Here is a 12791-nt window from a genome sequence, read left to right as displayed (position 1 = left end):
ATCATCTATCTGTCTATGATGGTAAAAAGAGCAGTCTTAAAAGTTTAAGATACTGCATTTAGAAAAATACACAAGATTAAACAAAGAAAGAAATGAGCTAGAAAGAGACATGCCAGGAGTTCAATGGGCTCAGTTCTCGGTGCCGTGCACACAGCAGAGAGCCGATTCCTGCTCCCTTTGAAAGTAAAGTGCATCCCCATTTCTTCATCCTGAGATTAAAGACAAACTTGCACTAAACATATATGTATGTAAGTGTATTGTGTTACAAATAGAATAAAGAGTCTTCAGTGATTAATTCCTAGCCAAGAAAGACTCTGGGAGGTGGTTGAAAAAGAATGCTGACATGCTGATCTCATAGCACATTTATACAGGTGTGTGTATGTATCTATCTATCTATATTATATATATGTGTGTGTATACATATACATATATATGTATACATATGTGTATATATATATACACACATATGTGTATATATATATATATATATACACACACACACACAAAAATCTTTTCAAATTTAAAGAATTCTTTTAGGAAGACATTTCTTTTTTCCTTTTTTTTTAACCTTTTATTTTACAGACGTTCAGAGGTTTACAATCAAGGCCTTGTATTTTTTTCTGGGCTTTTCTACTCGCAGCTGATACTCTACCACTTGAGTCATAGTCTACTTCTGGCTTTTATGTGTGTTTGTGACAGTCCTGGGCCTTGAACTTAGGGTCTAGGCACTGTCCCTGAGATTCTTTTGCCCAAAGGTAGCACTCTACCGCTTGATTTATAGTTCCACTTCTAGACTTTTTGGTAGTTTAGCAGAGATAAGACTCTTGCAGACTTTCTTGCCCAGGCTAGCTTTAACCATGATCCTCAGATATTAGTCTCCTGAGTAACTAGGATTACAGATGTGAACCACCAGTGCCTGGCTCACTTCTGGCTTTATGCTGGTTAACTTGAGATGAGTCTCTTCAATTTGTCTGTCCAGGCTGGCTTCCAACCTCAATCCTCAGATCTCAGGCTCCTGAGTACTTAGAATTATGGTGTAAGCCACTGGTATACTGCTCAGAACACACTAAATACACTATTTAAACTCTGGAGTGAACTATGTAAAGACTTGAATTAAGACAGTCCTGTGAATTAACTGTATCATCCTTCAAACACATAGTGGACTTTTCTATCCATTAAATTCCTTCTGTCTGAAAGCTTGAAAATACCCTTCTCTCACAGGTTTTCTTGTAAGAAGAAAATAAATTTCAACCCATATCAAGCGAGCAGACCAACATTTGAAGAACAGTGAAGGCTTGAAAATATTTATGATTATGTTCACTATGGTGAAATGATATTTTAAAATGACAAAATTCACCCAGTGGCTCATACTAGCTTCTTAGGAAACTGAGATCTGAGGGTCAAGATTGAAAGCCTGCTTGAGTAGAAAAAATCTTCAAGTCTCCTTCTCCAATGAACCAGTAAGAAGCTGGGCTGGAGCAAGGCTCAAGTGTTAGAGCAAGAAAGCTGACTGTGAGAACTTGAGGCCCTGAGTTCTCTCTTCTCCACCCACCCCTTTCTCTTTCTTTCTCTCACACACACAAATACAAAAACTTATTATTATTATTATTGTTGTTGTTGTTATTACTATTCCCGACATAGCTAAAGTCTTGGGTTTGAGGAACAGAAGTGAAATAGGTTCATACCTGTATATCCAGTTTTGCAAACACAGTTGAAGCCTCCTGGAAAGTTCTGGCAGATGGCCCCGTTTTTGCAAGGGCTGGGCAGACATTCGTTGATATCTCTCTCACAGGCCCTCCCGGTGAAGCCCTCTGGACAGCTGCAGGAAAAGCCCCCCACCAAGTTGTGACAGGTTCCACCATTGTGGCACGGGGCCGGCAGGCACTCGTCGATGTCTGTCTCGCACCAGTTGCCCGCGTACCCCGGCAGACACCTGCAGAAGAACGGCTGGAGGGGCTCGTTCGCCACGAGGATGACAGGCAGGCTCTCGCGGCTCTGCAGGTCAGGGCTCACGGCCAGTCTCCGGATGCAGCTGCCCCCGTTCTGGCAGGGCCCCTGGGCGCAGGCGTCGTGATCCACAGACTCGATCCTCACCCCACTCTGCCGCAGGAGCACCTCCTGGATGCTCTCAAAGAAGGTGGCCACGCCGCTGGCACTGACATACTGGTTACTGTTTCTCTTCACCGCTGCCAGGAGAAACGTCCTGTTGTTTTCTTCGTAGGCCCCGTAGAGCTGGACAGCGGTACCCAGGCCTGTCAGCTGCGAGCCGGCGGTGCGCAGGAAAGGCACGTAATGGTTCGTCAGGAAATCCCTGACGGTGGGCACGGCCACGCGGAGCAAGATGCTGTTGTCCACCGTGGCGTTAGAGAAGCCGGAGAAGAGCACACGGACACTGCTGGTCACTGCGCTGTGCAGGCCGTCACTGCTGAGCACCGTCAGGTCGAAGGCCCCGTCGGAGGAGCGCGGCTGGGCGCTCAGCTCGCAGGCACCTGCGGGGATGCTGAAGAGGCCCGTGAGCCCCGAGGTCAGCGTGCAGCGGAAGCTGTCCAGCACGTCGGGGTCCTGCGGCTTCACCGAGCCCAGGATCCCGCCCGGAAACACCTTCCCGAAGTAGTGGACGAAGATGTCCAGGGCACGGGGCTGGGAGGGGTTGTCGTTCTGGTCCCGGACGGTGATGCGCACTGTCCCTGTGGAGGACATCTGTGGGATGCCCGAGTCCCGGGTGACCACCGACAGGCGGAAGGTGGCAATCTGCTCTCGGTCGATCTCCCTAGTGGTACTCAGGACCCCAGCTGAGCTCAGGCTGAAGTAGTTGGTGGCGGGGCCCGTGCTCAGGAGGTGGTAGGTGAAGGGGCCCTGGTTGGGCGGGAGGTCGGGGTCAGTGGAGCGGAGGGTGAGCACCAGGGTGCCCGGCCGCTGGTTTTCCGTCACCTCCCCCTCGCTGATGGCCAGCAGCGGCCCGTTATCATTGATGTCCTCCAGGGTGACCAGCAGGGCGGCACTGCCCGTGGCCGGCGGTGTCCCCGAGTCCACGGCCAGGACTGTGAGGTTGTACACGGGGCGGGCTTCACGGTCCAGCTCGGCCGTCACTGTGATCTGCCCCGTCTGGGGGTTCACGGAGAAGGCGCCCTGCTCGTTCCCTGGCCCCAGGACATAGGAGAAGCGGCTCCAGCTGGGCGTGGAGTCAGCATCGAAGGCGCTGACAAAGGTGACATGCGTACCCACCGGGACGCCCTCACTCACCTGCACCCGGTACACGTCCAGGCTGAACACGGGTGGGTCATTGGCGTCCAGCACCGTGACGTTCACCGTCACCTCGTCCACATCCGCACCCCGGATGCTGCCGGCGTTCTTGGCCAGCACCTTCAAAGACACCCTTTCTTCTTTCTCTCTATCCAGAAGCCCAGACACGTAGATCTGTCCTGTCTTCTTACTGATCTGCAAGCCTTTCTTTCGACTGCTGCCAAAAATTAAATAATGGACCTCGCCGTCGGAGCCCAGGTCCCGGTCACTGGCAAAGACCTCCCCCACCACGGTGCCCCGGGGCGCCGCCTCGGAGACTTCAAAGTAGTAGTGTTTGGAGACGAAGCGCGGCACGTACTCGTTGGTGCCCTCCAGCTGGACGGTGATGGAGGCGAAGCCACACCGGTCCTCATCCGGCACGTTGAAGGCCTTCACGGTGAGGTGGTAACTCTGCTTGGTCTCGTAGTCCAGGAAGCCCTGGGTGGTGAGGATGCCGGTGTTGGGGTCGATGATGAAGAGGTCGCTGTCCGAGGCCTGCACACTGTATGCCACCACGGCGTTCATCCCCGAGTCCGCGTCCGTGGCGTTCAGGTGGACCACTGTCGTCCCACTCGGGGCATTTTCCAGAACAGTAAGGAAATACTCCTCGGGAACAAAAGCCGGAGAATTGTCATTCACGTCTGCCACGTGGACGGTCACACGGCAGAAGCCGGTTCTGACAACCCAGCCTCCGTCCGCGGCGCTGACGGTCAGCTCATGTTTCCGGCACAGCTCGTAATCGAGGGCTTTGGCTAAGGTCAGCACCCCTGTGGATGAGTTGATGGCAAAAGTGCCTTCCTCGTTCCCGGAGGAGATGCCGTACTGGATGGCGCCGTTCATGGCCGCGTCCCCGTCCCTGGCCGACAGCGTCCTGATGACACCCCCGACGCCGTAGCTCTCGGGAACGGTGACCGTCACGTGGCTCTGGGAGAATTCAGGTGTGTGGTAGTTTTCTTCAGTGACAGTTATTTGCACCGTAGCTTGGGAAGAAAGAGGAGGGTTTCCTTTATCCTTCGCGGTGACTGTGATCAGAAAATCCTGGTTCAAGTCGGAAATCAGCGAGGACGCAACAGAAATCCACCCTGTGTCTCTGTCCATCGTAAACCTCCCCGACCTACTGTGGTCAGACATGAAATACTCCACCTGGGAGTTCAGCCCAAAGTCCTTGTCATCCACCGCGGTGACCTGGATCAGCCTGGCGCCCACACGCGCGGTTTTGGTGACCGGGGTGAAGTAACGGTCTTGGGGGAAGTGCGGTGCGTTGTCGTTGCTGTCCACGATGCGGATGGTGACGGTGGTCTCGCTGAGCAGGGCCGGCGCGCCCCGGTCCGACGCGGTCACCACGAAACTGTGTCTGTTGACGTTCAGGTTTCCGATGCCGCTGACGTTCTGGTATTTTAAGGCCTGCTTGTTGAAGATCTCCCCGGTGGTGGCGTTAATCCTGAAGTACTCAGACTGAGACTTAATGAAGTAAACCACTTGTCCATTGGCCCCTTCGTCAGGATCGGCAGCCGAGACGCGCGCCACGCCGGCACCCACGTCCGTCAGTTCGGGGCAGTCCAGGTAGTAGGAGGGCCTGCCGAAGCGCGGGGCATTGTCGTTCACATCCGTCACGAAGATGGCCACGTCCGTGCTCACGGTCCACCCGGAATCGTGCGCCGAGACGCGGATTCGGTAGCGGTCCGTGTCCTCCCTGTCTAGAGGCCTGCTGACCACGATGTCGCCGGTGCTGGGGTTGATGGAGAATGGGAGGCTCTGGTCCGTGAGGGAGTACCTGCTGACCGCATTGACTCCGATGTCCTCGTCGGACGTCGTGACCCGAGTCACAGTGAATCCCAGAGGTGAGTTTTCCGAAACGTGGGCTGTGAAGATCTGGGAAAACTTGGGGGCATTGTCGTTTTCATCCAGCACGGTGATGACGACTCTCACCGAGGTGCTCCGGGAAGGAGAGCCCTTGTCAGAGGATCTCACGGTGAGAACGTAACGGGGGGTTTTTTCTCGGTCTAGGGGTCGGGTGCTTCTGATCTCCCCGGTGGCGTGGTGGATACTGAAGCTGTTTTCCGCGTTCCCGTCCACGATCTCATATCCTAACTGGCTGTTTGGCCCGCTGTCTCTGTCCACCGCAGAGACGGTGAGTACTGTCCGAGGAGAAAGGTTTTCGAGGACAGCTGCTGCAAAGGGGTCTTTTCGAAAGGTGGGGGCGTTGTCGTTAACATCCAAGACCGTGATGTCCAGTTTCTCATAAGAAGAGAAGGGCGGGAAGCCCGCGTCTCGAGCCTCTATCCACACCACGTACCTCTGTGTCCGCTCGAAGTCTAGGGGCCGCCGGATGGACACCTGGCCGGTCAGCGGGTCGATCTGGAAGGCGCCGCCCAGGTTTCCACTGGCGATGTAGTAGGACAGTGCGTCACCCCGCGGGGAGGACCCGGTGACCGTGGTGGCCAGGGTGCCCACCGGCTGGTTCTCGGGAAACACCAGTGCCTGTTCTTTGGCTCGAACTTTGGGGAAATCTGCTTTGTTGGCAAACCTGACGGTCACCGTGGTGGAGTCGGCCCTGGGGAGCGAGCCGCCATCTCTCACGTGCACAGAGAAGGTCACCTCAGAGACCCCACTCAGTGGCCCAGCTGTGGTGATGGCGCCGCGCAGGGGGTCAATGCGGAACTTCTCAGAGTGTCCACCTGAGAGGGAATAATGCAGCTCGGAATTAGGTCCCACGTCGGCATCAGTGACTGTCACCGCAAAGACAAAGGCCCCTATTGAAAAAGCAAAAAAAAAAAAAAAAAAAAAAGGAGGTGATGGAGAGTTTACAGTTACAATCCTGTGAAATCCAAATGAAACACCCACGGCCAGTTTGTGAACTGCAAACGCTCTCCTGCCTCATGCTCTACAGAGAACAGCATCGCCAGTATTTTCTCTCAAGTTCCCAAATCAAATCTGCTTAATGATAGCTTTCAGAGAATGACCTTTAATTTTCTCACTGAAACCCACACAGTCTGCTGGATATCATATTTTTCAGTGTGCCTTTGAGAGAAGCACAGGAAAGAGAACTGGCTAATCATTCAAAATCATGGCTCCTTGGAGAAAATCTACACCTAAGAGAATATGCCCCCAGCCCAAAATGTAATTTGTGAGCTCTGCCAAGTGCCATCAACTGGTGTGAAAGTGTTCTTGTGCTCTGAGATTCCTTCACATGCCTTGGTATTACTAAATACACCATCTTGTCAACAAAAATGTTGCATAAATTTACTACTGTTACAGGGATCCAAATTCTTTGATTTTTGAGGTACTCTAATATGGAGATAAAATATACATACATTCAGTTAAATACATGTTTATGTATATAAACATGTACATATAAAATCAAACTAATTATAAAGTAATATGAAATAGAAATCAAGGAAGGATAGTTAATTTAGATTTCGAAACATAGTACATAGACTACATGCCAAGGCAACAGATTTTAGCAGAAATATGAAGAAAATCTTCCTTGAGGACATATTTTAAAAATATTCAGGCAGAAGAAAATCTTCCTTGAGGACATCTTTAAAATATTCAGGCAGACACTCTGTCAAAACACTCTCACTGAAGAGATACTTAACAAAGTGAAACATCTTAAATTTATTTTTAAAGGCTAGGAATACTTATTAATAATGCAAATGTAATGAGGACAAGGACCCTCATTTTATGTGAGAGACTCCGCACTGCATGACCACACATCGGATGCAATTAGAATCATGCCTGCCAGCCCCATTTTGTCTAAAGACTCTCAGGAGGGACACAGAACTGGCCATTGGCATTTCTTTTGGACAGATAGTTGGCACATGAGTTCACAGATATGGTGCTTTCAATTGGCATTGACTAGGCCATTCTCAACTTGAGAAGATCAAAGATCACTAAGAGAAGGAAAACTAAATCCTTTCCTCCAATTTAAATTCTTTTTAAGCAAACATAAGCTATATTAGTACATTTTCTTGTTTAAATCAGAATGGATTGAGATGTAGCTCAGTGGCAAGGTATTTTCCAAACAAATGTACCATCTTGGATTTGATCCCCAGTACGAAGAAGATAAGACAAAAAACAATACAAGCAAAGATGCACAGTTTTTGAGAGTATGTCATTGTGAGTAAGTGATATCAGACTACATATAAAAGGTAAAATAATACAGATGTTTTTAATTTTTTAAATGGCCATTTATAGAGGCTAATCAAATTTTTTCTTTCAGCAAGACTGGACTAACAATATGTATCATTTTGAATTATCCAGTTATTAAACAGTTTTTTCATGCATCTATAAAGTATTGAAGAAATATTTGTTTTCAATGAACCATTATGTTTGAATATCTAGTACCTCCCAGATGGGACATGAAAAAAATAGAAAATTCTCTCCACATTTAAGTATAGTTTAGGGCAGAACCTATATCCACTAGAAAGTAATATCTAAACATTTACCATACATTAATATGGAAGATGTGGCTTTTTTAGGAATTATATGTACTCAATAGAAGATAAAGATCACAACCATCTCTAAATTCTTTTATAAAACTTTGGAGTTAAAGGACTCGATTTGTTAGAATGAAATTCAAGTTGTCTTCCATATTGTTGGGAAAAACAATTTGAATTTTAGAGGATTTCTAAAAGTACGCTATTTCAGAAACACAAATAATGGAAAAAATGCTCATAGGAAACATCTGATGCACAGCTTGCCTATCTCCATGGAGCCTTGGCTTTAGTCAATTACCTGGTGGAGCAGGAGATGGGATGTGGGTGACATATGGATGGTGCTGAAATCTTGGTGGATTATCATTGACATCGGCCACAGTGACCAGCACACTGGTGGAACTGGAGAGAGACTCTGGGGACCCGGCATCACTGGCGACCACCACTAAAGTATAGTTATCTTTGGTTTCCCTGTCTAGCAATGCACTGGTGATGATTTGTCCTGTGGATGGGTTGATGGTGAACTGAGCGTCTCCACCCATGATGCTGTAACTAAAGCAGAGATGAGAGAGAGGCAATCATTCTTTTAGTTACAAGATTGTAACGTCTTCTTTATGAAGCTTTAAACATGGAGGCAGAAGTGTAGAGGAGATCACAGCACAGTGCAGGAATATGAGATGACTACTTCAAATTTTGTATGACCATAACATTGGCAGCATTTATTTAAAAAATGCCCAGTGACCTCAAACAATTCTCTGAAAGGTTTTCAGGTCTGTGAAGGCATATAGGGACACAAAAGAAACGCAGAACAGTGCTGTATTTTAAATAAATGTGGTTGGAAGTATACGTTATGGCTTTTGTACTAGTATTGTGGTGAGTGGCCAAGATTACAAATGAATGTTTTTTATTTTTTATTTATTTATTTATTTTTGCCAATTCTGGGCTTGAACTCTGGGCCTGGCCACTGCCCCTGAGCTCTTCAGCTCAAGGCAAGCACTCTACCACTTGAGCCACAGTGCCACTTCTGGCTTTTTCTGCTTATGTGATGCTGAGGAATTGAACCCAGGGCCTCATGCATGCAAGGCAAGCACTCTACCACTGAGCAACCTTCCCAGCCCACAAATGAATATTTTTTAAATCAAGCTTAAAAATTATTTTTCTGCTGTACACCATGTTAAACCAGGAGAAATCAGTTGAAGATCTTATTCTTTAAAGACAAAACACTATATTTGGCAGTACTGTCCATTCAGAGCAGCTAACGATCCAATTATTTACATAGAGACATTCCTGTATACTAATTCTCTCATTGGTCATTCCTCATATGGCTATGTCAGGAGAATTTGACACCTTCATGGACAGTTTGATGCTAGCCAGACTGGTTAGCCAGAAAGAATTTCCACTGAGAATATCTTCTTTCTTCTTTTAGAAGAATAAAGTTATCTGCACTTATTTATGGTGCTGTGTTTGAGATGAGATTCCCAGAGATTAAGCTATTAATTAATAAATAAATAAAAAGCAGCTCAACTCAAAGGATCAAAATCATTTATGGAGGTTAAGAAGAAAATAGATGTACTTAACATCTTTTCCTCTTTATAGCAACAAAGATATTGGTGTTTTAGATAGAGCTAAGAATATGTTTTGGTAGCAAGAGGACTTGTCTCATAGAAACTCAGGAAAGAAAGTAGAGTTCATCTTGTGATGTGTTCATTCCTTTCTTATACTCACAGTCTAAAACAAGCATTTTAGTGTTTTACCATATTTTATTGAAATACTGAAAGTTGGGAGCTGATTTTTTAAAAAATAGAATTCCTAAAAAAGTATAACCCCCAAAAGGAGGAAAGAAGGAGTTTAGCTGAGAAATGACATCAGTTCTGATGAGACACTAGGCATTGCACAGATTTTAATACTTTGGGGCACAGCCAAAGGGCAGAATCACTTCCTAGGCCAGAAATGGCTTTCTACAAAGTACAATGACTGCCCTGATAAATGGTAGCTATTTTCTTTATTAAGCTAAAAATCAAAATCTTGCTGCTATCAATAGATGTAGACATTATCAAGTAATTTAATAATTAAAAAGATATTCTTAAAGCTATGAATGTTCTAACACTTTTCTGACAACAAAGTTCAAAGCAATAGTTTTTTGCCTAAAAATTTACAAGCACCAAAAAATATGAATAATAAAATATGCAAATTTGTGTTATAGAGGCAGCAATGGACTGAAAGGCAAATGGCAAATAATCATATAATCAGGGAACATTTATATTGTTTGCCATTAGTGGGTCTTACACTCAGGGCCTTGTGGTCTCATTTAGTTTTTTGCTCAAGGCTGGTGCTCTACCACTTGAGCCACACTTCCACTTCTGTCTTTTTGTGGTTAATTGGAGATAGGAGCCACATGGACTTTCCTGTCTGGGCTGGTTTTGAGCCACAATATTCAGATCTCAGACACTGAATAGGATTACAGGAGTGAGCCACTAGGGCCTGGTTGGGAATCTTATTCTATAAATTTGCATTTTTTATTTTATGCTATTGTGCAAGCTAATATGATTTTCTGCTTAAAAGCAGATGACATATTTAAATGTTGTTGAAGATAAAAATAGTTATGACCTTTTTGAGATAGTATATATCACCACAGGATTGCACATTTATAGTTTTAATTTAAAATAATGACTGAAAAGAAGTAAAAACACCTCTGTAAATGGTCTCTAAGCTACAACCTATGTCCAGGTTTTAGCCACCTCTCATATATGGAGCTGATTCACTTCTCATGACTATAGACTTTATCTATTATTGTAAAGCTATAAACTTTATTAGATTGTACTGTGATATCTTCTTAACAGTTAAACACATCGATGATGATCTTTAAATATTTCCATCATGTTGATAACTTTTTAATTTATACTGAATATACTGAATATGCATATATGTATATATAGCCTAGAATATAATTTATATAGAGATTATATATACATCTATTTATATTAAATAATTTTATATAAATGTATATTTATACATAAGTATATATAAAATATATATTTTATATATTCTCACATTTAAAACTCATAATGAGAGTTGGGCACCAGTGGCTCAGGCCTGTAATCCTAGCTACTTAGGGGGCTGCAATATACAGACTGCAGTTCATAATCAGCACAGGCAGGAGAGTTCATAAGATTCCTACCTCCAAAATAAATGTTCAAAAAGTCAGAAATAGAATTGTGGCTCAAGTGAAAGAGCAGTAGTCTTAAGCAGAAAAGCTTGGGGACAAAGCCCAGACCCTGAAATCAAGCCCTAGTACTAGCCTAAAACCAAAACCCTCCCAATTAGCCTAAGGACTTATTTTCAGCTTTGGATTTTTTTGTTGATTGTTCATTTGTTGTTTGTTTTGTACATACCGCATCTAAATCTAAGGAAAATTAACAAGAAATACACAGTAGATAAATGGCACATATGGAGTCCAATTTCTGTCTTTATGACTTCAACATGCTAATTTCCCCATTACACTATGTTGTGAGGAAGGTCTAACTCAGCTGAGGGGCTTGAGTAAAGAAAAGCTATGCTGTACATGAGGGCTGAGGGCAGTGCACTCTTGCTTAAGGTACATCAATGTAGTATTGCTTTACAGTACTTTACTTCAATGCAAATCAGCAAATGTGTTCACCTACTTGCTGAACAGTAAGACATTGCTGCTTCAAATAATATACACAGATTGAGAGTAGTCACCACCCTAAGACTCTTATGCTGAATTCGTTCGGGTAAGTCATCTCCAGTGGATGTTCTTAGCATCACTGCTGGGTGAATATTGTCACCGAGTAATGATGAAGAGGCAGAACTTTTATACACAGTTCACTTGGGCATAAGGTTAACCTCACCAACAACATGTAAATTCATCAAATTTCTTACCATTTTTCTTGCTTTCTCTGTCTATAAAGTAGTGATCGCATTTATATTCATTGGGAGTATTGATGGAATTCTTTTATGAAAAGGAATTGGCAAAAAAAAAAAAAAACTGACACATGGTAAGCACTCCAAAATCTAGTTTTATATACATAAAAGAACATATGTAGGGTGTAGTTATAAAGTTGATGTTAGGGGAATGAACCCCAAGATAAGTATTCAAATGGGTTTTTTTGTTTTTTTTTCCTTTCATGCAATTGTTTCTAACATATTTATAAGATGATTTCTATGTTGCTTTGTATGTCCCTCCCCCATGGTATAATCCATACTTTCACTGTATTTGATGTTGGTATAATTTGTGGAGGGGAAGGGCAAAAACAATCTTTTAACTAGGGATACAGGTGGACCCATTGCAACAATGAGATGTACAAGTCATTATGTACAAAAACAAACTTTACAACTTTGGTGGGGGTGGGGGGAGGATCGGGTGCGGGGGAGAGGGAAGGATGGGAAGGGATGGGAAGGGGAAACAAAGGAGGAGGCTACAATGGTTGATAAGAAATGTACTCATTATCTTGCCCATGATACTGTAACTCCTCTGTATGGTATTCTCACAATAAACATAAATAAATATCCTCTCTGTTCTTTTCTAGCTCTCCCTGCTCTCTCTGCTCTCTGCTCTGGCTCTCTCTCTGCTCTCTCTCTTCTCTCTCTCTGCTCTCTCGCTGCTCTCTCCCTGCTCTCTCTGCTCTTTTCTAGCTCTTTCCTCTCTCTTTCCTCTCTTTCTCAGCTCTCTCTCATTCCCAGGCCTTTCCCAGCCACGTGGAGTGCCAACCTTGCCTGGTCCCAGCAGGTCTACTCAATAAACCTACCCCTTAAAAAATAAATAAATAAATAATGTACAAAAGAACTGCAATAATCTTCAATAAAGAGGAAATAGACCAGAAAAAAATAAAATCTATTATATATAATGTATCATACCCCATCTATATATTTTGATAGTTAAATGGATAGACAAACTAAAAAGCAGACATGGATTAGTAGATCTAAAATAAAACATTGTTTCAAGATTAGCTCCTAAATGGAGATACAACGTATAGAAAGTGAAGAAAAGGACACCTTTTGAAATTGTTAAAAAGTGATAAATTGGGAACATAACATACACAAACACCTAACATG

At 44.5% G+C, this 12791-nt stretch overlaps 1 protein-coding gene across 1 annotated transcript in view; it reads right to left on the bottom strand.

Annotated features, from left to right (window-relative positions):
• Window positions 1-12791, bottom strand: part of Fat4 (FAT atypical cadherin 4) — a 168535-nt gene that overhangs the window by 31531 nt on the left and 124213 nt on the right. The window contains exons 8-9 of the mRNA XM_070022562.1: window positions 8020-8270; window positions 1686-6035 (exon numbers count right to left, since the gene is read on the bottom strand). Of these exons, the coding sequence (XP_069878663.1) occupies window positions 1686-6035; window positions 8020-8270 (4601 nt within the window). The remainder of the gene's footprint in view (window positions 1-1685; window positions 6036-8019; window positions 8271-12791) is intronic.

This window comes from Dipodomys merriami, unplaced genomic scaffold (assembly GCF_024711535.1).
Source record: "Dipodomys merriami isolate MVZ:Mamm:240054 unplaced genomic scaffold, mDipMer1.0.p SCAF_15, whole genome shotgun sequence".
Classification (NCBI taxonomy): Eukaryota; Metazoa; Chordata; class Mammalia; order Rodentia; family Heteromyidae; genus Dipodomys; species Dipodomys merriami.
Note: the sequence above shows the minus strand (reverse complement) of the source record. Positions and strands in the feature narration are given on the sequence as shown.